At 38.6% G+C, this 26846-nt stretch overlaps 1 protein-coding gene and 2 long non-coding RNA genes across 7 annotated transcripts; 2 read left to right on the top strand and 1 right to left on the bottom strand.

Annotated features, from left to right (window-relative positions):
• The first annotated feature begins 1154 nt into the window (after positions 1 to 1154).
• LOC148869059 (uncharacterized) lies at positions 1155 to 22215 on the top strand. 5 transcript variants are annotated; one of them, XR_016107327.1, is made up of 6 exons: positions 1157 to 1355; positions 2198 to 2267; positions 2758 to 2826; positions 6036 to 6120; positions 19382 to 19612; positions 21748 to 22215. It is a non-coding gene; the product is annotated as an uncharacterized LOC148869059 (long non-coding RNA). The 5 variants fall into 5 exon arrangements; XR_016107324.1 differs by lacking the exon at positions 6036 to 6120 and having other exon boundaries at positions 1155 to 1355; XR_016107323.1 differs by lacking the exons at positions 6036 to 6120; positions 21748 to 22215 and adding an exon at positions 19857 to 21131.
• LOC148869060 (uncharacterized) lies at positions 21377 to 22911 on the bottom strand. The gene is made up of 2 exons (XR_016107328.1): positions 22313 to 22911; positions 21377 to 21949 (listed from the first exon to the last, which is right to left on the bottom strand). It is a non-coding gene; the product is annotated as an uncharacterized LOC148869060 (long non-coding RNA).
• Positions 22912 to 26044: 3133 nt separating this feature from the next.
• Positions 26045 to 26843, top strand: LOC148869061 (uncharacterized). Its single transcript, XM_088970291.1, has 3 exons — positions 26045 to 26297; positions 26385 to 26447; positions 26556 to 26843. Exons 1-3 carry the CDS (start codon positions 26145 to 26147, stop codon positions 26736 to 26738), a joined length of 399 nt encoding a protein of 132 aa, XP_088826417.1. The 5' UTR covers positions 26045 to 26144; the 3' UTR covers positions 26739 to 26843.
• Positions 26844 to 26846: the final 3 nt, after the last annotated feature.

Consider the following 26846-nt stretch of genomic DNA (forward strand, 5'->3'; position numbering starts at 1 on the left):
TCCCTAGAGTCACATTATAATTTCTCCATATGATTGGATAATGGATATCAGATAAAAATTTTAAATTTTTATGATTTTTTAATCTCACAAATTAAAAAAAAAAATCCATAAATGACTTTTGGCTCAGTTTGAAAGTTTGAAAACAGTACAAATGCAAATATGTACAACATAAATACATATAAAATAATATAAAATATAAGGTTTTAGACTATATATTTACATTTATACTCCTTCCAAACTCAGACTTTATATTTTATTATCAATGTAAATATGCATTGATCTTTCATTTGTCATTGCATAAACGTAATAGTGCCAAACACACCAGAATGCAAATTTACGGTGAACTGGGATTTACACTCCATTAATCTATTTGCATAATTTCCAAACGCAGCAATGGTAGATGCTGTATGGGGTGGAGTGAGACTTTGAGTCTGAGACTTGAGAGAGAGACAGCATTATTGAAAAAAATAAAAAAAACTCTGATTTGGGCACATTGATAAGGGCACGACTTAATGTAGTGCCGAAACGTGTATCCCAGGACAAAATCACCCTCGGTTGGAATCTAATTCATTGGACTTTGTCATTCTGATTTATCTGACCCCACTCAGATCTAATTCACATATTTGTAGTCTTGTAGACCATCAACTGGATAGGAATCAGGGAACGGAACGACTTTGTAAATGTACGGTCTGAGAGAGTCTGAGACTGATGACAGAGCTCGATGGCCGATGGATGGATGGATAGATGGATGATGGGACTCCCTCCCTCCACCTCCAGGCTCCATTATCCATATTCCACTACTGACAACCCGACATGGATAGATAATACTTAAGTATTGCATTTGCATGTAAATACATGGAATTTTTTTGGAATGAAAAAAACAAAAGAATAGAAAATCGTAAATAAATGATTAAATGGGGATATTGATTAATTGATGCAATGGAGCATAGCAAGCCACGCGGGTTGCACGATCACATCAGGTGGGATTTCAATTGCAGGATTATAACGTGGCATTTGTCTATTGGCCTAGTTGGCAATTTCCACGTGTTTTAGGCTTTTGTCACGTGGCCACCAAGTACCACTACTGCCACTCACTGTACCCAACCACGCTTAGTACCGGATAAAGCAACGTCTCTCTCTCTGCCTCCTTTTCTCTGCACTCATTTCATAACCCACCTTGACCTGGCCACCTCTCTCTGCCTCTTTCTCTGAAGTGTAAATTCATCCGTTCCAACTTCTCTCTCTCTCTTCTATATAAATCGTGCTCTATGATTTTCTCGCACGTTATCTCATATCTCTCTCTGTGTTCGACTGTCCGTAGATGGAGAAGCCAATGTTATTCTGAATGTTGCCGAGTAATTTCTCTCTCTCTCTCTCTGATAAGGCGGTCATTTTGTGTCGTCTTTATTCAGGAATGCTGTCGAGTGAATAGTGATCTCTCTCATCACTTCATCAGTCGTCTATATGCTCCTTCTTCCTTACGTTGGCAGTCAATATGTTGCATATGTCTGCATTTGCACCTGCACTGCACCCAAGTTTTCTCTGTGTGTTCATTTCTCTCTAAAAAACAGACCAGATAAAGAAAAGAACAAGCACCTGAAGGCGGTGTCGATGCAGGTGCAGGTCCAGACGAATGCCATCTTGCCTCTCTCTCTCTCTCTCTCTCTCTCTCTCAACTTTTCATGAATCTTAAGGTGATAAGACTCTGCCTGAGTCTGTCTGTGTGTGGTGACCGACCGGGAGAGCGGTAGTGGGAGACCGTAAAAGCTCCATTTGTCTTTTAATATGAAGAGGAAATGCTTGTTTTCCCCATATGTTGGTGAACCTTTCTAACTAATTTATGTAGCTTTTATTCACAACTCTCAATGCTTTTCCTTTCTGCGAAAATTGAAATAACGAAGATGGGTTTCTTTTATTCTAAGATTGTGAGTTTGAGGCTACAGATTATGTACAACTTTGTGTCGTTTATGAATGTGGGCTGCTTGAAGCGGGATCTTCTCCTCACAAATGGGCGCCTCACAGGCACATCACCGTGCAGTGCATCGGTAACATCTCCCGTGAATAATGACTGATAAGTAGGGGAAATGTTCCCAATGGTAGAATGTGCGTGTGAAGCGCCTGTGATGAGCAGATCCGGTCTCGGGCTGCTTACCCAAAAGGATGTGGCGAGGCTAATGCTTCTCTCATCTCATCTCAGGTATGGCGAGACATGATCCAAGTCCGTGGGGTTCGACCGTGGGAGCATGTAGGGTTGTCACTCGACACGGGTAAATAATCCAGCCTACAGGTTGTTACTAGTATATATGTATATATGTATATATATGTACTGAATATTTTTTTTCCATGGACTGAATATTATTCTCTGGTGTTTTCTCCATCTACGAGCTCTCTTGCCATCATTCTCTCCACCTTAAAGAAACCTGATTGTCTCCTTCACTTGTTGGTGCCTTACTGCCTGCTATTATCGGGTCTCATGTTGAACGCTGAATGGTCAAACTATCGCTTAGGATTTGGTAGATGGCTGTTTGATGAAAACTAAAATGGATGACATTGCTTGAAAATATAGATGTAAATGGGGATTAGAACCCTTTTATATATACATGTATATTTTTTTCTAATAAAATAAAAAGCATATGTATTTCAAAATTGTTACTACTTTTGTGAATATAGATGTGAAAATTAATTTAATAGCAAAATCTCTTTCTCTTTTCAATTATTCTGACATGATTATGGTTTCATGGGTATATATATAACCAGGTTCTTAATGCGTAATTTATGAAGGAGGGTTCATATCAAGTGAGGTGGGCTGGTTATAAGTTCATTCAGGTAAGCTTGCCAAGAAGTTTCATAAATTAAATCTAATCCTTCACAGTTGATATCTTTATATATACAGTAGTAGTAGTAGTAGTACTTAGTGTTTGAATAGTTGAAACCCCCAACTTTTAAGCTTTTCAGTCACATTAAACATGATCCTAATACTCAAATACTGCAATCATGTGATATAGAAAAAGAAGCAAAACAAGAAACAGAAATTTGTTAAGAACTTTCCACCCTAATTGGGAAACTAGTTTTTGGTTTAGAAATGTTTTCTCGAACCCCCATTAACCCCCCTTCCCAACAGCCATTAATTACATTGTTTTAATCCTCAGGGAATTCAACATCACCAAGGACAAAACTCTGAGACACAACACAACACTCTTTGCTTCATTGCGTCCTTGATAGCCAAATACTTGTATACGCAATTTGTATTGCACGACTACTTCTAAAATTATGTAAATGGCAAAACTTAGCAAATTAACCATGAACAGTTGTTAGAATTTTAATTTAATTGACAAGAAATAGGTATTGATTAGTGTTATTTAGCTTAGAAAACTAAATATAAAGGTATGGTATCACAGTATCCAATGGGATTCCTGCAATACCAAAATTTGTGTCCTATATTTTGAGAAATTAAACCAGAGCTGTATCCCCTCCTTTGTCTTGTCTCCATGTCTATATCTGCATATCTGGGCATCTTAGGAATGTGTTGAAGACTCTTTAGAGGACGGAAGAAAAACTAATTATATTAACATGAGATAAAGTAATGAAAAAGAAATATGTGGCTAGGGGTGGATTCAAGCCAAGCCGAGCCGAATACTACCAGGTTCGAGCTTAGGTTGAGGCTATTCTATAAGGCTCGAGCTCGAACTCGATTTTGAGAAAAAAATATTTATAAAAATAAAAAATTATATAAAACTATTTTTTATTTGATATTTAAAAAATTAAGAATTATAATAATTAATAATTATAATATTTTTATTATATATATATATATATTATTTTCTATAATTTATATGTATATATATTAAATATCAAATATATATATATATATATATAGATATTCGAGTCGGGTCACGAGCCTCATGAGCAGAGCTCTAGTAGGCTCGAACTTGGCTCGTTTAATAATCGAGCCAATGAATTGGACTTGAGCCTGATTAAAACCGAGCCAAGCTCGAGCAGCTCGTAAAAAGCTCCACTCGTTGCCATCCCTATATGTGGCATTGTGGCCTTTAATATAATTTACAACATATATGAATTAGGTGGAAGAGTATGGCAAAGTAGAATTAATGTAGCATCCCCAAATTGTTGGAATAAGACTTAGCTAAATTGATTGTATTGCCCCAATTGTACTTTCAAAATAAAAATAAAATAAAATATAATTGATCATCATCTGACAAATCCAAGGGGACGTTTTTTATTCAAAAATTATAATTGAATCCTTTTATGGAAAAGAATCTTATGATTGTTGTTTGTTTAAATCTCATTATTTGATTCATTAATCTTAAGATTTATCTTGTTCATGCAATTTGTTATAGCTCGATGACTCGATCAGGACCTCATAATTTTATACTTTTTCATTTTTTATATTTTGAAGGATCATTTATTTTAAAATCCATACTAGAGTAATTGAGTAAGTTTTTTTATTTTATTTAAGACCCACTTAAAAATATTTTTAATTTTATTTTCTATCATGTGTACATTAATATTGAAATTAAACTTAACTATATCATATTACGGTTATAATGTACAAGTACCTATCAGGTCAATGTAGATTAAAACTGTGCTGAAGTCATTTTTCTACATATTTAATAAGTTTTTATCATATATGTTTCGTTTTTCTTTCAATTCTTAAATTTTAGAAATAATCGTATAATTGGATTTGATTTAATCCAACCTTACATAACAATAGGATCTCTCTCTCTCTCTCTCTCTCTCTAAGGTCATCCATTAATCCGTCCATGCCCCAGCTGTCAATGCCCACATGCAGCCTCTTTTATATGGTTCAATGGAATACAGAAATAAAAGATATACTAGTAGAAAAACGACCATGTCATCGTGTTATTTACATTGATGCCATCTATAAAATTCCAGTTTCACACTCAAGTTCATCATGCATTGGTTAAAAAACAATTGTCTCAATTATTATCACATTTGTACCATCTATAAACTCTAAATTTACGAAAATTTATGTATGCACGCATTACATACATATACAAAATATATTCATTTAGGACAGCCAAGGAATATAGGCCAGAACTAGAGTTTTTTAGGTAAATTAGGTTAGGATTGCAAGTGAAGTGGCACATTTTTGCGTTGGCAAGTTTATAGTTTTCCTTTTTATGTGGTAGGCTATGTTTCATTTGTAAATTTGAAGAAATTTCTTCCACAATAGTCACAAGACCAGCTACCAAGGCAAATTTACATGCATGTAATATGTCTCAAATGTAAAAAAAAAAAAAAGTAATAAAAAATATAAAATAAAATTCTAAATGGAGAAAACATGATTTTTTTAATAGTTACATAGATGATGCAAGGCAAAGGCCTCAAAGTTTTCAATAATTATATCATCACTGACCATACAAAGCAAGAAATATAAACATAAGAAAAGATGAGAAAATTTGATAACATCACAACAGCAAATATATATGATAACATAAATGTACTTAATGTAGGGAAAATTAGATATAGAAGTTGTTCAATAGTAGGGTTTTGGGAGTAGAGTAGGATTTAGATTGAAGAGAAAATTAGGTTAGAATTACTTCGGAGTTGAGACTATTTAAGATGAATAGCAGGGATTGAGAATCATTCCACCAAGAAATACAGAAGCACCACCACCACCACCACCAGGAATTTCTCAAAGCCTCATCCATCATCATGAGATTTTAGTAACTAGCTGACATGGTGGTCTGCCACTGCTCAAGGAACCTTCAGCCTGCTGTTTCAGTTCTCAAAGCCTCATCCATCATCATGCGACTATTCAACTACTTAAGTAGCCGCCCTATTAAGGGCATTCTTGTAATCTCTTATTCTTTTAATTTGAGTATATAATACAAAGAGGAGTTGGCGGCCAAAACTAATTTCAATTCTGGTTGACATCCCACTCCTTTTCTTCTCCTCTCTTCTCTCTACTGCTGAAACTTTTCATCTTCTTCTTTCTCTTCACAAGGAATTCATCGAAAACTGCAATAATTGATTTCTACTTGGTATCAAAGCAGGCTGAAGGTTCCTTGAGCTGTTCTATCATGCAGCCCTGTATCGGTCGACTGCATGGTGATTTGAGAGGTTGATCGAAGATCTCAGGTAAGCCCAATTTTTGGATTTTTTTGTGGATTTGTTTTGCCCTGTCACTAGTTGGGGGACAAGCACCGACTTGGCCTTTTTCTTTGAAGCTTATCACAAGTATTAATGCAACCATGAAACACTTCCTAATAGAAGGTACTCACTCTAGGGAGAATGATGTGGACTGAAAGACAAATTACATGTAGTACCTCAAGTATACAGAAATAAACGCAAGAAATACCAAGCTGAAAACAACAAACAAGTTGGATGTTTAGGGATTTCAGACTTGAACCTGAAGTAAAACTCCTCCTGCAATAGTTCCGCTACAGTAACAATGGCAACAAGCTGACGTCCCGCACGGACACGCAACTATAGAGGGATTGGAAGGTGCCAAAAATGGGTTGACTCCTCAAAACCCAAGCTCCGAATACTTGAAACCCTAGCTGGGGCTGAGCTACAATTCAATCAAGAGAAAAAGAACCAAAAAAGTGACAAAATAACCTGAGGCATCCTAAAAGTCTCTCACGATATTTTCCTTCCCTGGGTTTCCACCAAAAATCTCTCATCATCTTTTCCAACTTTCTCACAATAACCTGAGGTATCCTAAAAGCGACATAAAATAGATAGGAAGGTCCGCTAAAGTAGACTTGATCAAAGTTATCCTCCCTCCTAATGATACATAATCCATCTTCCAACCAGCACGCCTCTTCTCAAACCTTTCCACCATTGTGTTCCAAAAATTCAAAGATCTGGAGTTGTCACCAAGAGTGAGCCCTAATACTTGACCAGTCAATTATCTTTCTCATTGCCTAAAAAACTTGCCATCTCCCCCAACAAATCTTCATGCACATTAACTCCAACTACAACACTTTTATTCCAATTAATCCTTAGGTTAGAGACCCTTTCAAAGAGATTCACTACCAACTTCAAGTTTTCCACTCCAGTTCTATTGTCCTCACAGAAAACTAGAATATCATCTACAAATTGTAGGCGAGTGTTGAAGACATTTTTTTAATCCAAATAATATTTAACTAATTCATAACCCAAATAAGTGGGTTGGCTAGTCTGCTAGCCAAATCATCAAAACTATAAAAAAACGTCCTGTATGGGAGTTCCCTTTCTTTAAGTAAAAGGGACAGGTGGCCTTCACCTATGGGGAGGAGGTAGTTACATAACTACCCCATTCCCTATTTAAGCTCCTTAAGGGGAAGCTAGACTCCTATAAGAAAATTGTATCTCAAGAGATTCTTAAGAACAATCAAGATATAGAGAGAAGAAAAGAGAAATGATCAAGGGAAGACAAGGAAGGAAAAGAAGTCTCACTAATATAGGTAGGAAAAGGAAGGTCCTCTCCATGAATACTTCTTATTATATGTCTTCTGCCATGTGTCTTTCTTCCTCTCTCTTTTATTTTTACGTTTGAAAAAGGAAATGGAGGGAAATGAACCATTAAGTGCTTCTACTTGGTTGATTATGGTCCCTCTTTCAAGATAAAGTTAGGGATTAAACCATCTACAGTCTAATTCTCAAGGACTGATTATGGTTCCTTTCAAATGAAAATGAAGAACAGAGGGCTAAAAACCGTCTACAATCAAATATTTAGTTTGATTGACTACGGTTCCCTTCTTGTATGCAAAATCCAAAGGATTATGGCTGTTTAGAGTCAGGATTTCATCTTATTGACTACAACTTATTGTGAAAAAAAGGAGTGAGAAGGAAATCTTCTTTGTATCAAAAAGAAAAGAAAGAGAGAAATGTATTGTTGTAGAGTTTCTCAATTGTATTTTCTTTTTTTTTAAAAGAAATGCAAATGAAAAGTTTTTTTAAGTACTCTATTGTTCTTTTCTTTTGTTTTATGCGTTCATTTCTCTAATTCAGAACCAAATGGTGTTCCTTACTTTCTTGTGGAGATGTAATTAAGGGGAACAATCCATATGATTCCCTGAATGGGCCTTATCCAGAATAATAAAAATTCAATCACTTGATTGAGTGAATTATGTTGCATGAGAATTTATTAAAATTTTCACGCCAATAGTGAGTTACCTAAATTCTATCCCTTCTAATTGACTAGCCCTTAAACAACTTCATGTTATTAGCTCTTGTGCTCAACTTGCTAAGCACCTAGGCTACCAAGGTAAAAAGGAAGGGAGACAATGGATCACATTGTCTAAGGCCTCTAATTCCTTCAAAGAAATCTACCATTAACCCATTGACAAAAATTGAATAATGAGTAGACTGCAAACACCCTTTAATCCATTTGCACCAAAGCTCTCCAAAACCACAGCTTCTCATGATTTTTTATTAAAAGCTCCCAGTCCATGAGATTATAAGCTTTCTCCACATCTAATTTCAGAATTCCTTTCTTCCTCAATCTTTTCTGGGCCTTGACACACTCATTGGCAATTAGGATCTGATCTACGATTTGCCTATCTTGAATAAAAGCCCCTTGAAACTGAGATATGAGTGAGGGAAGAACCTTCTTGACTCTAAGGGATAGAACCTTAGTAGTTATCTTATATATGCTTGTAACCAAGTTGATGGGACGAAAATCCTTGGAATGGGTAGCACCAACTTTCTTGAGAACCAAAGCTATAAAAGTTGAGTTCATTCCCGGGCTAATTTTTCCCCTCCTATGGAATTCCCTAAAGATTGATCAAATCGTCTCTGATTATCTCCCAACAATCCTAGAAGAAAGGCATTGTAAAGCCGTCGAGCCTCAGAGCTTGAGATCTATCCATTGAAAAAATTGTTTCCTTGATTTCCTCCTTTTTAAACCTTTTCTCTAGGATCTCTACTTGATTATTCCCAAAGTCTCCCAATCAAGACCTTTAATTGACCAACTCTCGTTAAGTGGTCTACGAAAGATTGACCTAAAGTGATCTGCAAAGGTCCTGGCTATCTTAGTGTGATAAGTAATCTCAATCTCCCCCAAGCTTAAGGAAGTAATTAGGCTTTTCCTCCTTCTACCATTTGCAGTGGCATGAAAAAATCTTGTATTACCATCACCTTCCTCGATCCATTTCTCCCTGGACTTCTATTTCCAACAAATTTCCTCTCTGAGAAGAGTAACCTCTAGTTCCTTCTTCATAGACCACCACAAATCTTTGTCATTATCTGATAGGGGCCCCTCCATCTCCTTTTTATCAATCTCCTCAATCTAAGAAAACAAACTAGCTTTCTTTTCCTCTGGTCTCCCAAAGGTCAATTTGTTCCACTCTTTTATTCTTTCTTTGAGCAACTGCAATTTTTTTAAGAACTTTTGGCCCTCCTAAATAGGTGGCTGAATTGGAAAATCCCACCACTCTTTAACTTTGGCTTTGAAATCGGTGTGGGTAAGCCACATGTTTTCAAGCCTAAAGGGGGATGGGCCTCTATCAAATCTCTTCTAAAATAACCAAATTGGCTAATGATTCAAGGTGACTCTAGGCCAAGTTCTTTCGAACAAATTTGTCCAATGCTCTTCCCAATCTAGAGAAATGAAAAATCTATCAAGCTTAGGGCATATTGGATTAGCTTGAAGGTTTGACCAAGTAAACCTACAATTCCCGAGAGGGAAGTCTTTCAGTTAAAAATCCTCTATGAATTCATTGAATTTCCTCATACTTGTAGTAGTGACCCTTCCTCTAATTATGTTAAAATCACCCCCTATGCACCAGGGCCCCTCCCAAAGCCCTCTAATATCTGTCAATTCCTCCCATAACATTTGTATCTCTCTATATGAATTTGGCCCATAGACATTTGTAAGCACCCATTCAAATCCATCATGTACATCCCTCAACTTTACTGAGACAAAGAATTTGCCCACCATCCTTAGACTTAGTACACTACATTGCTTCCTCCTTCTAGACTGTGATTATGCCCCCCCCCCTTCCCAAAAAGGGGGGAAAACTCCATCTTATGTTCCTTTTTTCCCAAATTCCTATAATCCATTTATTATCAACCTCTTGAATTTTAGACTATTGGATCAACACTGTGTCAGATTTTTCTTTTCTTAGCACTTCCTTTATTGCTCTCCTCTTTGTGGCACTCCCTAGACCCCTTATATTCCAGCTAATAATCTTCATGGTCAATGCTAATAAAGTTCCTAGGCCTTAGACTAACTACAGATCTCCCTTTCTTCTTCCCCCTCTTGCACTAAATTCCTTATCCCCATCCACATCATTTAATAGTTTCTCAACTTCATTCAGCTTCTTCCTTCTTTTCCCCCCTTTCTTATTACCTCTCTTGGGTTAGAGGTTTGTCTCCTTGCCCTTATTCACCTTTAACCCCATTTTAACTACCAAGTCGACCATGGGATCCTCCCTCATTTGTAATTCTTGTCTATTTACTAACCCATTAGAACACCTTTGAAAGTCTTTGATTTTAACTCCTCAGGTTTGTGATTCTCATCCCCTTCAAGTGTTTCAACCACTCCCTCCTTCCCCCTTTTCCCCTTCAACATCTAACATAGGCAAGTCTGAAATAAGGATGGAAGCTGGTAAGTCGACATGGTCAGGGGAACAACAATTAGTACCCAAAACTAAACCACTAGAGTTGTAGAGCTTACCAAGAGGAAGAGGAGGAGTTAACAAGACTGGCGGTAGGACTTATGCTAAATTTCCCTATTCAGTCTTAGTGCTTCCCACACCTAGAGAGTCGGCACTATCAAGTTGGGAGTGTGTCACATTTGTATCATTATGTGCCAAGCCTTGAGCTATTTCCCCAACCAAATTAGTTGATGAAGTTAACTAGTTCCCCTACTCATCCACCTTTCAGAGCTCCTGTACTTGTTGCTGATCTTGAAATGGCTCCTCACTATCTTGATTACCAGTTGACCCCTGATGTAGCTGGCAGGATTTGTTAAAACCACTTTTAGCTTGAGGTCGCACCAAACTATTTGCCTCCAACTGTTTCTAAGGCTCTTGCATGGCCCTTGATTCCCCTTTCACTCCCAATGAATCTTGGAAGCCTCTTGAATTGGCATCATCTTGAGTACAACTAACTTTCCACCTCGTAGAGAGAATTGAGGTGCCAACATAGAGCCAGACCTGGACTGTTTCTTCGATGCTACCTATACTCGAAACCTCTTTAGGAACACTAGCTTCTTCAAATTGCCAAAGTTGTTCCACCCCTCATCACCAGAATCGTCTCTCCAGTCTGTGTTAGACCTAGTATAGTGCGGGTTGGGTTTGTCTTGGAGAGATGCAGGGACTTTCACCCAAACCACCTGATCGGATTTTGCCCCCTTGTAAGCTAGATGGGGTTGAGGGGGACGGAGCTAGACCCAAACTACCATATGCTTTTGACCTGCCCTGAGTAACTTGTGTGATTTTTAAGATGTCACGTGAGCTAGACTTAATGAATGAATCAATCGGGCGGTCCACCCCTGGTTCCTTTCCTTTCCCTCCATCCTTCTTAATAGCCTTCGCATAGGTTAGCTCACCACCCTTTTGGTCCAACCTTTTAAATTCATACAATTTTCCTAGGTTTACCTTAAAAGGGAAATTGGAGTCAAAAGAAATTTTTGTTTGATGGTCCAGCTTCCTTGACTAAATGGCTACCATTGAGTGGGGAGGAGGCCTCTTCTTTCTTTCCATGTGTATACTTATCCTCCACAACAGCATCTTCTTCTTCCTTTTCCCTCCCCAACCACAGTGTCGCTTTAGCTTCCAACGCAATCCAAATTGTCCTCCACCTACCACCAGTGAATACTTTAAACGACCTTGGAATCCTTCCTAGTTTTGCTCCCCCAACTACAATTCTTACTACTTGAAGGTCTGTGGTGTTAACTCCCCTGAGGTCACTGCCACACAACACTGCTATTTGTTCAAAGATGTTGGTTCGGCTGATTTAATGTATATGTTAGTCATTGTTGGGTCTTAAGTCATTAGTTATTGGGCCTAAACTTGTTTAATGTTTTATTTGTTTAGGTGTCCCATCACTAATCAGGGGCATTATAGTCCATTCATGTAACGCTATGTGATAAACATATATATAAGATAGTAGGGTCGACTGAAAAGTTTAGAGCCGCCATTCTCAAACTTTCTCCTCTTCTTATCTTCTTCTTCTTCGGCTGCTGTGTTCCAGCAAACATGGTATCAGAGCATTAATCCATCTCCTGGTTACAGCCACCGCCACCTTTTCTACTCTTATTTATTCCTTCTTTTTTCTTCTCTATCTTGGTCGCTGTGAAGAAACCCTAGGGTTGACCGTAGAACACAACAAGATCTGTATCTAGGGTTTCCCTTGGTTGTAGGGCCCAAGGGGAGTTTGTCCCAAAAGCTGATGCCCTACTAGACTCCTTACAGCAGGTAGTAGCCATTTGACTGCTAAGAGAGATCTATGTGGAATAGATCTAGGTAGAAGGACTAATTTCGGCAGTCCTAGTACAGGTCGTAGGGGTGATTACAGTCTACGACAACAGAAGTCAAAGCCCAGCAGAAGTCAGTACAGTGCAGCGGTGGGTTGCTCTTGGTTTCAGATCTGTTATGAGTTCTCAGGACTGTAACAACCTTGGTAAGTCTGAAACAGTATTGTTTGTACTGAGTTTGCAATCGTGATCATTGTAAGAGGGAGGAGATGTCTTCAATATCGGGGGAAGTGTCTTCTAGGGATAATAGATCTGGTGGGAGGTCTCCTAATATGGAGAATCCAAATCTGCACAGCTTGCAGATCACCAGTGTGTTGTTGGATGAATACAATTTCAGAGAATGGTCTGTTTCTGCCATGCTCTTCATTACTTCCCGGGAACTCACGGGTTATTTAGATGGGCAAAAGAAGGAACCTGAAGTGGGTAGTGTGGAGTGCGCAGTTTGGCGTAAGGAGAATGCTACTGTTATGTCCTAGCTGCTTGCTTCAATGACTCCAAGAGTAACCAGGACTGTTCAACACTTTTCCACTGCTGCTAAGATTTGGGAGGAAGTGTCTAAAACTTATGGACAAAGAAAGAACAATGCCAGAATTTATAGGCTAAACCAAGACATTATTGCCTTGAGACAAGGAGATATGACGGTTGCAACGTATTTTGCAACCCTAGAAGGACTGTGGGAAGAGCTTGATCACCACCTTATTCTTGACTGGGAGAATGCCAAAGACAAGGAGAGGCATGATAAACAAATTGAAGAGGGTAGAGCCTTTAAGTTCTTGGCTGGTTTAGACCCAATATATGAAAGAATAAGGTCTCAAATTTTGGGAAGGGATGAAATGCCAGATTTACATCGTGTTTATGTTCTAGTAACGAATGAAGAGGTCAGGAGGAAAGAGATGCAAGTTGACACTCAAATACAGCTAGCTGAACAACCTATTGAACATTCAGCCCTGATTTCTTCAAATCAAAAGGGGAACAAGTATTCAGACAAGAGGCATCTTAAGTGCACTCATTGTGGAGGTGAAAGGCATGTAAAAGAGACGTGTTGGGTTCTTTATCCTCATCTGAAACCAGTTGCCTTGAGGAAAGACAAGAAGCACCAGAAGGGTCAAGCAGCAAGTGGGAACCTTGTTACTAGTCACAGTGGTGATAGCACAAAGAACACATCAATAATTGCTTCTTCACTACTGATGAGGTAGAGGTCCTTAGCCAGGCTTTAACCCGTCTAAGGACTAATTCTCTTGCTTCCAGCTCCCTTGCCAGATCAGGTATTGTCTCTACTTTTAGTGCAACTAGTTCTATTGACTCTACTTCTTGGATTATTGATTCCGGTGCAACTGACCACATGGCACATATGTCCTCTTTATTTTCTTCCTATCACTTATTGTCTAGTCAAGGACCTCTCAAATTTGTTCTGCATGTTCCCAATCTTACTTCCAATCTCTTATCTGTTTCAAAACTTACCAAGAATTTGAACTGTAGCATAACCTTTTTTCCTACTCATTGTGTCTTTCAGGACAGATTGACGAAGAGAACGATTGGGAGCGGTCATGAGTATGGAGGTCTCTACTATTTTGATGCAAACATCAGTTCAGCCTTACAAACATCTGCTGCTAGTAGTCAGAATAATGTGGAGTCAATAGCTAGGTTACATTTGTGGCATGCTAGGTTAGGTCATTTACCTTTTTCATCATTGGAAGGGTTGTTTCCTGAATTATTCAAGTGTATTTTAAGTCAAAGTTTAGTTTGTGAAGTGTGTCAATTGTCAAAACAATGTAGAACTATTTATCCAGTTTCTCGTAATGAAATTCAAGCTCCTTTTGATGTGGTTCATTCTGATGTTTGGGGCCCTTCACCTCTTATTTCTGTTGATGGCTTTCATTACTTTATCAGTTTTATTGATCACTACTCACGATGCACATGCATCTACTTGTTAAAAGGACGTGATGAAGTGCCACAGATAACCATGACATTTTATAAAATGATTGAAACACAATTTGACAAGAAGATTAAGCAATTCCGGTCAGACAATGCTGATGAATATTTTGAAAGATCCTTGAACCTGTTCATGGAGGATGTTGGCATGCTACATCAGTCATCTTGTGCTAGTACCCCTCAACAGAATAACAGAATGGGGTTGTTGAGCGCAAGAATAGACACCTATTGGAGACTGCTCGAGCCTTACTATTTCAGCACAAGGTTCCCAAGCACTACTAGTCTCAAGCAGTCCTTACCGCATCATATCTGATAAATCGGATGCCGTCCAAGGTGTTGGGTATGAAAACTCCTTTCTCTGTCCTTTGTCCTAATCGTCCAGACTTTCCTCTTCCACCTAGAGTCTTTGGTTGTGTATGTTTTATACATGTAAAGGATCCAAAGAAGACCAAGCTGGATCCTAGGGCTACGAAATGAATCTTTCTAGGGTACTCTCCTACACAAAAGGGTTAATTGTTATGATCTCGTCACCAAGAAGAAATACATCACAAAAGATGTGGTATTTTTTGAGTCTCAATCCTATTTTCATTCTTCCCAAAATCCTCTTCAGGGGGAGACTAGTGAGATGGAAGATGATTCTTCTTCCCCCTCCTTTTTGTGCCTCTTTCTGCCTCGGGCCTTCCATCTTCTCCTCCTGATCCTCCTAGTTGTAGCATCCCGGGTGAACCTAGTGAGGCTCCCATTGTGCCTGTTACCACTCTTGATGCTGCAGATGTTATTGAGGAATCCAGTAGGCAACAAAAAGATATAAGAGTCACCTACAACAGAAGGAAAAAGGGCCCTTTAACTCATGGCAGCAACCAATCGGACTCGGATCAACTTGTCTCAGCAACTCCAGGTAATCTTATCACACATACTTCTGATTTGGATCTCCCTATTACTCAGAGGTAGTATCTGACCCAAGATGGAAAGAGGCTATGAATGAAGAAATGAAAGCCTTAATGAAAGCAAGGACTTGGGAATTAGTGGATCTACCAGAAGGGAAGAGCACTGTCGGATGCAAGTGGGTGTTCACTGTAAAGCATAGGGAGGACGGGTCCATTGAAAGGTACAAGGCCAGACTTGTGGCAAAGGGGTTTACTCAAAAGGAAGGGATTGACTACAAAGATCCCTCATATGAGAGCAGTGGAAATGATTCTTAGGTACTTGAAGACTTGCCCAAGAAAAGGAATTCTATTCAGAAAATACAATAAATTTGAAATTGAAGCGTATACTGATGTAGATTGGGCTGGTTCTGTTGGGGACAGGAAGTCAACTTTTGGGTATTGCACGTTTGTTGGAGGGAATCTGGTTACATGGCGGAGTAAAAAGCAGAATGTGGTTGCTAGATCAAGTGCAGAGGCTGAATATCGAGCTATGGCTCATGGTATTGCTGAACTTCTATGGCTTAGGACCCTTCTTAGTGAGCTCAGGATAAAGATCGAGTGTCATCTCAGGTTGTACTGTGACAACAAGGCTGCCATCAACATTGCAAATAACCCAGTGCAACATGATAGGACAAAACATATTGAGATTGACCAACACTTCGTTAGAGAAAGAATAGTCTCAGGGGAACTCTGCATTCCTTATACTCCTTTCGAGATGCAAATTGCAGATGTGCTAACAAAAGGGCTAGCTTCAACGAAATTCTTGGACTTACTTGGCAAGCTAAACATGACTAACATCCATGCTTAGCTTGAGGGGGAGTGTTGGTTCGGCTGATTTAATGTATATGTTAGTCATTGTTGGGTCTTAAGTCATTAGTTATTGGGCCTAAACTTGTTTAATGTTTTATTTGTCTAGGTGTCCCATCACTAATCAGGGGCATTCTAGTCCATTCATGTAACACTATGTGATAAACATATATATAAGATAGTAGGGTCAGCTGAAAGGTATAAAGCCACCATTCTCAAACTTTCTCTTCTTCTTCTCCTCTTCTTCTTCGGCTGCTGTGTTCCAGCAAACAAAAGATTTCCTCAGCCCAGAGGTTGAATGGAAGCCTGAGGATTTTAATCTGGACAGCCTCAGTTTTGAGCTCTTTCTCATTACAGCAAGGGTTCCAGTTTTCAACCGGAAGCCAAACCTTCATGGGTGTTAACAGAGGAAATCAGGTCATGTCCGATGGCAAGGTCAAGGGTGGCAGCTCTTGATTCAAATGGATGGAGTGAACCCATCTCAATGCTGAAAACAGGGCCTTGATGTCTAGCAGCACGTAATTCCAGTCTTCAACTTTCTTACCCAGCAGCACCACCTTTTTTCTCTGCCATTCATCCATTTTTCCTTCAAGCATCATCGTCGAACACAAAGAAACACCGCAGAGAACTTTGAGAGCAGCTACCTATGCTTTCTCATCGCTTTTTGAAGCTTCACTTCTAACCTCTGTTTTGTTCTCTAAGACTATGATTGGTTTGAGAGACTTTTATTTTTGCCACCTTTGATGTTCCAGGTTGTCCAGAGCTTTAGCAAATCTCACCTAGCCTTGTTTTTCCTTTCCTTTTGGTATGCAAACAATCTGTTTCCTTCCCTTTCCAAATGTTTCACACAGTTGAATAAAAACTCCTCTACTGTTGGATTTCCTCTCCACCATAAAGTTCTTCCCTTGCATGCTTAGCTTACCCTTCCAATCAATTACTATAAGTCCAAAGAGAATATTGTCGATAAAGCCTTTCAACCACACTATCGCCTCCCTGCTTAGAAACACCACAGAGCGATTGTTTTCACTGATCTTAATCGCTAATCCTCCTGTTTCTTCTAGTAAGAATCTTTTCTTTTCTACTTCTAGCAACTTTCTCCATCTGTTTGCCTGTACGAAGTTCATCTCCATCGCCTCTTCGCCACTAGTTTGCCGCTGTCATTGATTATAAAGTATCCTTCTTGATGGTTAAATATATTCTTGTGACCCGGAATGTTAAAATAACATTAAAAAACTAAAATTGAGTAATAATTGAAAAACCTAAGATTATAAAATCATCAGTGGATGAAGACTTGATGGTTTCTTCTTTCATAACTTGTTTTCCTTTTCCATTGCATTACTCTCACTCAGTGGTCAAAAAGCCCAGCCCAACCAAGGCGGGGCAGGGCCCCACAGGGACGGGTCAAATTGCCATCTCTGTGTGGGATACACATTAGATTTTACAAATACAATGGATTTTCACCAAGGTTCAACACTCAACCCTTATTTACTTGCACTGATTATAGATGGATTAGCTAGACATATTCAAGGGGAGGTCCTATGGTAAATGTTGTTTGTTAATAACATTATCCTAATTGATGAAACTAATGAAGGATTACATGCAAAATTAAGTTAATGGACAAATACCTTAGAAATAAGAGGTTTTAAAATTAGTAGGATTAAAATAGAATATATGCTATGTAAATTTAATAATATGATAGGAGTGCAAAAAATATGCATATAGTTGGATACCAATAGATAACTCAATGTGACCTTCCAATACCTTGGTTTGATAATTCATAACAAGGGAGAGAAGGATATCACCTGTAGAATTAGAGCAGGATGGCCAAAATGGAGGGGTGCATCCGGAGTCTTATGTGATAGGCGGATACTACTTAGATTGAAATGGGAATTCTATAAAATAGTTGTAAGACCGTCTATGTTGTGTGGAGTAGAGTGTTTCACAGTCAAGAAATAACATGTCCAAAAAATGTGTAGCAGAAATGCTCATGCTGAGATGAATGAGTAGAAAAACTACAAAGATAGGGTCAGAAATGAATTCATTTGATGGAACCTAAGAATAGTTCCAATAGGTGATAAAATGAGAGAAGGTAGACTAAGATGGTTTGGTCATGTGCATAAATAGAAGACTATCAACAATGCATGTAAGAAGAAGTGATCTAATGTAAATACAAAGGGGCTAGAAGGGCTAGGGATAGACAAAAAAGAACATGGGTCAAGTAGTAAGAAATGATTTAAGTACCTATAATTTAATAATGAATATGGAATTATAAACAGAATGGAATGACGAAACAGGATTCATGCAGCCCTCCCCAAAATAGTTGGGATAAGGCTTGGATGATGATGTTCTTCTGGTTATTATATTTTGGTTTATTCACTTCAATCTGAATTGGTTTTCAGATTCCATCTCACCTGGTGCTTTCTCACTTTAACTGAACATTGATGCATCAAAACTAATAGTTAACTAGGATTGACCACATTGAATTTTAATATCTATTTGTTGCATAAGGTTCTTGAGTTCACACTAGATGTGGAGTTCTCACCACTTTCAGGGGGCTCTCTAGGGCCTCAAACTGCAATCCAGATCTCCTGCCCACAGGAATCCTACCCACAGGACACTAAGCTGTACATTGGGAACATCTCCCCATGAAGGGTAATATGTAAATACTGAAGATGTTCCCAATGTACAGCCGTAGTGTCTTCTTTGGTAGGTGTGGGTAGGAGATCCGAGTTGCTCAAACTGTTCATAGTTTTTTATTGTTGAACAGAACAATGTGGCTAAAAGCATCTATTTGGTGCTTGAATCCTTCATCAACCTGGAGGTGGGAACATATCATTGCAAATTATTTGGCACACTGCTTGAGGCCCTTGTTTTTTGAATTGATATCACTCTTTCTCAGGTAACCAGTATTTTCCACTGCCCTCCTTGTGATCTGTTTTTAGCCTGATGTCTTGACGTCTTGTATTCACTATTCAGGACTTTATTGTTACAGTATGAACTTCCGAAGATTTATGTATTGCACACCACTCTTTATGTCCAGGAGCTAGGAGGTTCAAATTTTTTGTTGGATATATATATGTATATATATATATATATATATATGATTACAATAAGATAGTAAAATGTATGATAATCAGATTGGATGCCTTTGAGGCATAACTTACCTAGTGCAAGGGAAAACGATTGTGCTTGATATGTGTCTTGACTAGCCACATGCTTGCATGGCTGTGTGGCTTTACAATTTTGTAACGACATGGAGTTTTTTCAGTCAAGGATCAACTCAGAGGAACAGGTGCATAAACCAATGCTACCCAACTACCAGTTATAGACACTAATGGGGAGACTAGAGTTGCCTAAAAGGTCAATGCTTATTGTAAACTGCATTAGAAGCAGAGCTGATGGTGAACACTGAACAGAGCTTCTGCGGAGGTGGTAGTCTCTGGGGATGACAACATAATCTTCGCATCAGACTTTCTTGATAGCAATATCATCTCCACAGGTTCGTCTTTTTCTGGTGGACTGGCTGGTTTTATCTTGGTGACGATATCTTAAATGCTTGAATGTGTTCTCATCTGTTAGGATTAGATATGTTGGTAGGGACTTAAGCCATAATGTATCTCATGCAGTTACCCAGGAGCAAAATCTTTTTCCATTGATATCGGATTGGTTGATATAGATTCTTTCTTTCACGAAGTATTATTTTTCCTTTATTGCATCTACCTTGCTCATGTTGCTTCGTATAGTAGCTGGAAACCAGGTATTTTTTTCAAATGGAGGTAATCCGGATCTCACAACAAAAAAACATGTCAGATAAAGACTTTCTCCAACCGAATGGGGAATGGAACAATACTCTTCTTAACCACTACCTTACAACACCCCCTGTTGAAGCCATAAACAACATCCCAGTCAGCCCATTCAATGGGAGAGAGAAAATTCTCTTGAAGCAGACAAATAATGCTACACACTCAGTATGCTCGGCCTACAGGATCTTTTCATCAGGCTTAGGCCGCAATTCCCAAACTCTCTCACCTAAGAGTTGGAACAGGCTTTGGGCTTTAAAAGCCCCGTATAGATGCCGATTGTTCGGATAGAAACTGCTATCATGTGCAGTGAAAGTCAAAAGCACCAACTGGCTTTGCAGGCGAAGGGGAGACTTAGAGTGCCCTTTCTGTAACTCTGCTGAAGAAACCCAACGGCATCTCTTCTTTGAGTGCACATTCTCGAAGGCTATCTGGGTTCACAGTTAAGTGGGGTTCAATCCAGACCTCTTCCTCAAGTCTAACTCGCCCGACTTTTTAGACTGGTGGTGCAAAAGAAATAACGACCAGAGTAAGCCCATCCAAAAAGTCTTCTTGTCCAGAATTCTAGCCTTATTGAGAAGTCTATGGAATGAAAGAAATGAAGTCATCTTTAAAAATAAAGTCTCAAACACCTTGGATGTGTGCTCTAAAGCGGATAACTATTACCCTTTGGAGGCTAACCTCCTGGACTGCACCAAGAATCTGACTCAATTCCCCAAAATTTTAATACCATCTCACACACTTTTGTTCATTGGTGATGGGTCGTGGACCATTAGCACACACTCCTCTTCAACAGGTCTCTTCCTATCCTCTCGTATTCTCAATATATGCATTGCTGAAGGACAATGCTGCATGGCAGTCTCCCCCGGCGAAGCTGAGCTCTGGGCAATCATCCGAGGTTTGAGGGTGCTGATCTCAAAGAAAATTCAAACTGCTATACTCTTTTCTGATGCAAAGGAAGTTTTAGAGGAAGTTAAGAGGAACCAAAAGAAACACCAGTTGGAATCAACAGCTGATAGAGCACATCAGATATTTACTTACACTTTTTGATAATATTTTATTAGTCCATGCTTGTAGAACTGATGCTTCAGCAGCTCATGTAATGGCAAGAAAAGCCAGGCTTACTAGATCTTTTGTTTCCTTTTGTAACCCCCGCTTTATATCTCTAGACTAGTGCCATCATGTATCAGCGGTATAGTATGTATCTTTGATGTTTTTAGTGGTTCCTCTTTGATTAAAAAAAAACACAAAAAAACATGGTCCAACATACAAGATTTGGAAATATGCTGACAACAAAAAATTGTTCCCACATGCCCACAATGAAAACACTGTGAAGTCCCCTACTAACATACTTAAATATTACAACATGCCCACAATCAGAACAGATCTGTTCAATATACTCAACAAAATGAAAACACTGTAGGAATTCCTGTATCTTTATTCTAAGAGCCAAAATAGTAGATTTGGAATCAAATATATGTTGGTTTTTTTTTTTTTTTTGATAAGTAATGAGAAGATCACTTTATAATTATTCCATCCAGCCTCTTTTGTCAAAACAAGGGCTCTATATATATCCATCATTTTTTATTCCTGAGCAAATCCCTGAGAGACAAAACAACCATTTGCATAACCAAAGATCTTGTTTATGACTTTAATCAACAAAAATAAAAATACTTCTTTGAAAACAAAAAAGTGAAAAGATTATGCCAAAACAAACCCAAACTGAGTATTTGTGATTTATTTAGTTGTCTTCACTCAGCGGCCCCTCTCTTCGCTCTCTTTAACCCTCTAAATTTTGTGATTTATTTGATTTTTCATTATTATTTGCTTTCAGAAATTAGCGTTCTACCTCAGCCTTGCAAGGGGTGTCTCTTGGAGATCGTCTTTCTTATCCAAGAGTGTTGCCGAAAAGCACTCTATCGGCCTCTTCTGCAACAAATATCTTTACCAAGCAACCCAAGTGTCAGAGTCGTTGGTGGGTCCAATTCCATCTTTGATGAGCACCCAATCTCCAAGCTCCGACCACCAACAGAGAGCTACAGTGCAATTGATCTCGGTAAAGAAACAACCATGAAAAGTAGAATCCAAGTCATTTAGTCACAATTAGCTTATTGAGAAGAAAGGAGAAAGTTCAAAAACCTGTTTGCTAAATAAGATTGATGTCCGATGTCTCTCATAATCAGAATATATTAGTTTAAGCAATGCATTTTCTCTTAAGAACCACTGAATCATACAATTGATTCCAATAATGATACTTTTTTTTATTGGAGAGAAACTTGAAAGGAGAATCAGACATTGGAAATGAGTTGTTGTTGTTGCTGTTAATTTTAATTTAAGTAGAGAAGACAGAATTAAGGGAAGAAATACAAAATGAATCAACCCATCCGCAGAATACAAACCTCTTGGACAAGAAACAATTGAGATCAACGACGACCCTTCCTCTATTTGAAAACCTTCCAAACACAAAATAGACATTATCGGTGATGAACTCACGCATTTTGCTGGATACAAAAGCTTTATCCGACAATGGTTTTGATTTTTGAAGATGATGAAGATATCCCCAGACCGGATGTTTTAAGTGGCAACCAAAAGATTAAAGCACCGTATGATTTAGTAAATCTGGGCAACCCAATAATGCACATAATTCATCGGTATCAGAAAAGGATGATGTAAACAAATCGGAAATTTTGTGGGAACATCAGGAATTGATAGAATGGTTAAGGATGGGACTAAGAAAGGTGAAAATCACTGAGCTTCCAACCATCTTTGAGGAAGATGAATCTCCCAAGATGAGTTTTTGGCTAAAATAATTCAGGGTCTGTTTGATTCGCAGTAGGAATTGAAATTGGAATCAGAATCGGAATGGATAATTCCCAGTTGGAATTGGAATCAAAATCAGAATGAAATCCTCCTGAATCAGAATGGTCCATTCCCATAGCCTGTTTGGTTCAAACAGAAATGGGAATGGAAATCAGAGTCTACAAGAATGAGATTCCATTCCCGATGAGGAATAATTTGGTCCATCTAATGATGTGATGATACATGGAGTGACAGAACGATGTGGTGACACCTCAGTGATCCCAATCACCTCACGCACCTCGGGTCACCCAGCTAGACTGAGACTCAAGTAGTTCAACTATATGCACCGATCTATCGAGGTGCAACGTAATCTTTATATAGAAGCAAGCTATTTGTCTCCAATTTCCTCGAGGTCATGGCACCACATCAACCAAGTTTATCTTCTCCCTGCCCAATTCGAACAAACCTAGATAAACCTTATTAGCTTACACGGAGTCCATCTTCAAGTGCAAAACCAACTTTGGACCAGATAGACTGAGGATATCGGACATGCATTATGAGGCCCAGGCAGCTCGCCTATATAAAGGCCTTGGCTCCAGCCTTACAAGGTACGTACGACTCAGCTCTCTGAATTCTCTTGCAATCTAGCTTTCAGCTCTCTCAAAACCTCCAAATTATTAACTTAAGCATCGGAATGCCCACATCAGGTAAAGCACCCCAGACACTAACATTCTTTTCTTACATCTCAACTAGGCAATCTCACTAGACCGACATCCGAGCTATCCTCCAGCAAGGAACACCAGATCATGCGCCATCAATTCCCAAGGGAAGGGTAGGCAATGGCCATTCCGGCAAGAATGGGAATGAAATTCCGTTTCCACCCAACCAAACAGTTGGAATCGGAATAGCCCATTCCGATTCCGATTCCACACCCCTATTTTTGCAAACCAAACGGGTCCTCTCAATTCTTTTTTGACAAAGTGGGACATTGGTAACAAAGTAACCCTGATTTAATCTCCTGAATTAAATAGAAACGAAACACAAATTTATCAAATGTAGTGGATTCCAAACAAAATAATGGATGTATTGTGGTCCGTAATGGTCCCTAACTTGGTACATTAGCCAGTATACATGAAAGTGAGGAGAGAAGACAATGATAAGGTGCACACTTTCATTGAGATGTTACTATAATATGATCTAGGTATCATTTTTATATATTTAGTACATGTGCTTGTATGTTTCCACTAGAATCAGCAAAGAGGAGGGGTGAAAATGGTAGCATGGGATAAATTGTGCAACCAAAACAACTTGGAGGATTAGGATTGAAGAGAATTCAAAATAGCCTTGGTAAACAGGTCTGGCGTTTGATGAGTTACCCAAAAGCATTTTGGGCTGAATATATTAAGAACAAATACTATCCAAATTGTAGCATTAACTCCACAGCTACAAAGGCCAATCACTCAAATTGGTGGCGTCAGGCAAAGAAGAAGGCCATTAGATTGCAAAAGTGTAGTTGTTGGGCAACAAAGGATGGAGAGCAAATCTATGCCCTTCAAGATACTAGGGCGCCTACACTTGTAGACGGCATACCAACAGCTATGGATCCTTTATCATATAAAGGCAGCAAGCTACATGTGAAGCATCTACTGGATACAAATGGCTCTTGGAAGATTCATGTAGAAGCACGGCTCAAATGCTAAATTTACCACAAAATCAATGTATAAAACTCTTGAATCTGAGCTGCCTATTAGTGTTTCATTTTCAGCAATTTGGAAGATGATATGGAAGTCTAAGGCGCCATTCAGATAAATACAAGATCATTATTATGGGCCACTTTTGTTATAATACTGAGGGTCTATTTGGTTTGCGGTCAGAATTGGAATCGAAATCTTTTAGAATTGGAATCAAAATCTTTTGAAATTAGAATCTAAATGGTCTATTCCCATAGTCTGTTTGGTTCAAACAAGAATTAGAATGTGAATTGGAATCAGCTGGAGTGGGAGGAAATGGCCATTCCCTCAAATTAGGGAATGCCATTCTAATTCCACCCAACCAAACAGTTAGAATTAGAATGAATTCCAATTCCAAACCCCTATTCCCACAAACCAAACAGGACCTGAGATTAATATGGGATGAAGGAATGATGTTATATATCATGGAGCAGCCAAATACAAATGGCGCATGATTAACTAATCACTATTATCCTTGTTAACAGTTCATTCATGGCGATAAGTGGTTGCCGGCAAGGTTTTTAAAACCAAAGCGGACAATGAATCGGTCAAGGGTCTGGTTCCTGGGTCGAACGGTCTGACCATTCAAACCAAACAAACGGCCCGTTCTGACAATAATAAAAATTTAAAAAATGATCAAAACCGTTAGACAGTTTGAATGGTTCAACCACGCAAGTCAACAGTTTTCTGACAAAATCAATGATTTTTTGTGAAAAAACAGTTCTGGGATAAAACGGCTTACCGGTTCCCAATTTTTTTGGTCCGACTGTCCAGTCCGGTTTGAAAACCATGGTTGACGGTTCAAACAATTGTAGTGGATAGAAAATGTAGTGCAGTTGGACCAGAAGATGCAAAGCTTTGGGATCTAATTCAAGCTCTTCAACATGCTAAAAGGTGAGGAGTATCCAAGGTGTATATATTTTCAGATGCGAAGCTTTAATCAGAAGAAATATGGATTGCAGATTGGACAAACCTGGGCACTTTCAGTAACGAATGAATCAATTATGGGAGTTATGGAATTGGCTTCTTTTTAGTAAATATTCAATATGTACAAAGGGATCTGAATGTTCTGGCCGCAACATGGCTTATTTTGCTTGTAAAAACCAGAGATTTAGTATATGAACGTTATAGCTTTATACATATTGAAAGTTTAGATGAATAAATATTATGCTGTTTTGCCTGAAAGTACGTGTGCTTGTATGAAAATGGTAATGCATATTTTTTATATGCATTTACAAATTCGACCCAACCTGATCAACCAGGAAGGCTCTCAAGTCTCAACGATTCTGGCAGACATTACCGGTTACTCAAACACATGAAGAGAGAGAGAGAGAGAGAGAGAGAGAGAGAGAGAGAGAGAGAGAGAGCATCTGAGCAAAATCTAACAACTGAGCTTAAAAGAAAATTTGTAATAAAGATCTCCAACCGACTTTGGTACCAGATTAAAGGAATTTTGTAATAAAGATATCGCACCAACTGTTGTTAGGTTTGGACCACTCAAAAATCAAGTTGAAAAGCTCGTGAAGTGGATAACATAACAACACCTAAAGGCACGAGATACCAATGAGAAGAAAAAAGAAGAGTTTAACTTTTGAGTTGTATTCTGATTTCACCCTTTCTTTCATAGTGAAAACCTATCAAATAGATGCATGAATCAATAGAAAGTTAAAAAAAAATATTTGCCGACCATAAATTAGTATACATGAAAGGCCATTGCAATGTTATTATTACAGTTGGTGCCAATCAACTCTACAGCTATAGTCTTAAACTTACTGGTTCATTCATGGCTCACCTTTGTTGCTCAATTGAAATGGAGCCCAAGACCCTGAATGAAGGAGAACTAAACGATGCCAGGGTAATCTTTAAACGCTAGCTCTTTACATGTAGATAGGTAGTCATCAACTAAACCAGTGAAACTTGGTCAATTAAATTTTTGATGCAGGTAGCAGCAGTAGACATAATTCAAAAAATGGACCCCAAGAAAGCTTCGGATGTGTTCACTGAGGTCTACCTATGCTTTTTTTTTTCTTAATTCAATAAGCCTACTCTGATGAAGTGTTATGATTTCTGGAAGTTTTTACCAATTGTTTAACAACTACCAATGCTTATGTAGGGGCTGAGACCAGTTATTTCAGTCAAAGAGATGAAAGAGAAGACCCAAAGGAGAGATCAACTTCACAAACTTGTCAAGTGCGAGGAGTTTGCTCAAGTTACTGATTGTTTGTGCACCTTAGAAAGCATTGATGAATCACCCGACAAAGCTATGTTTAGGGAGACACTTTCAGCTCCTTTTTGAAGTTTTCTGATCTGATGTACAGATTAGTTGGTTTCAATCATCCCTCATTTTTTCTTTAGAAATCTGTTTCTTTTAATGGATCTTGCTTTGGAGATTTTGGGTTGGAGA

The sequence above is a fragment of the Nelumbo lutea genome, chromosome 2 (genome assembly GCF_056320005.1).
Source record: "Nelumbo lutea isolate HS-2025 chromosome 2, American lotus-T2T, whole genome shotgun sequence".
Classification (NCBI taxonomy): Eukaryota; Viridiplantae; Streptophyta; class Magnoliopsida; order Proteales; family Nelumbonaceae; genus Nelumbo; species Nelumbo lutea.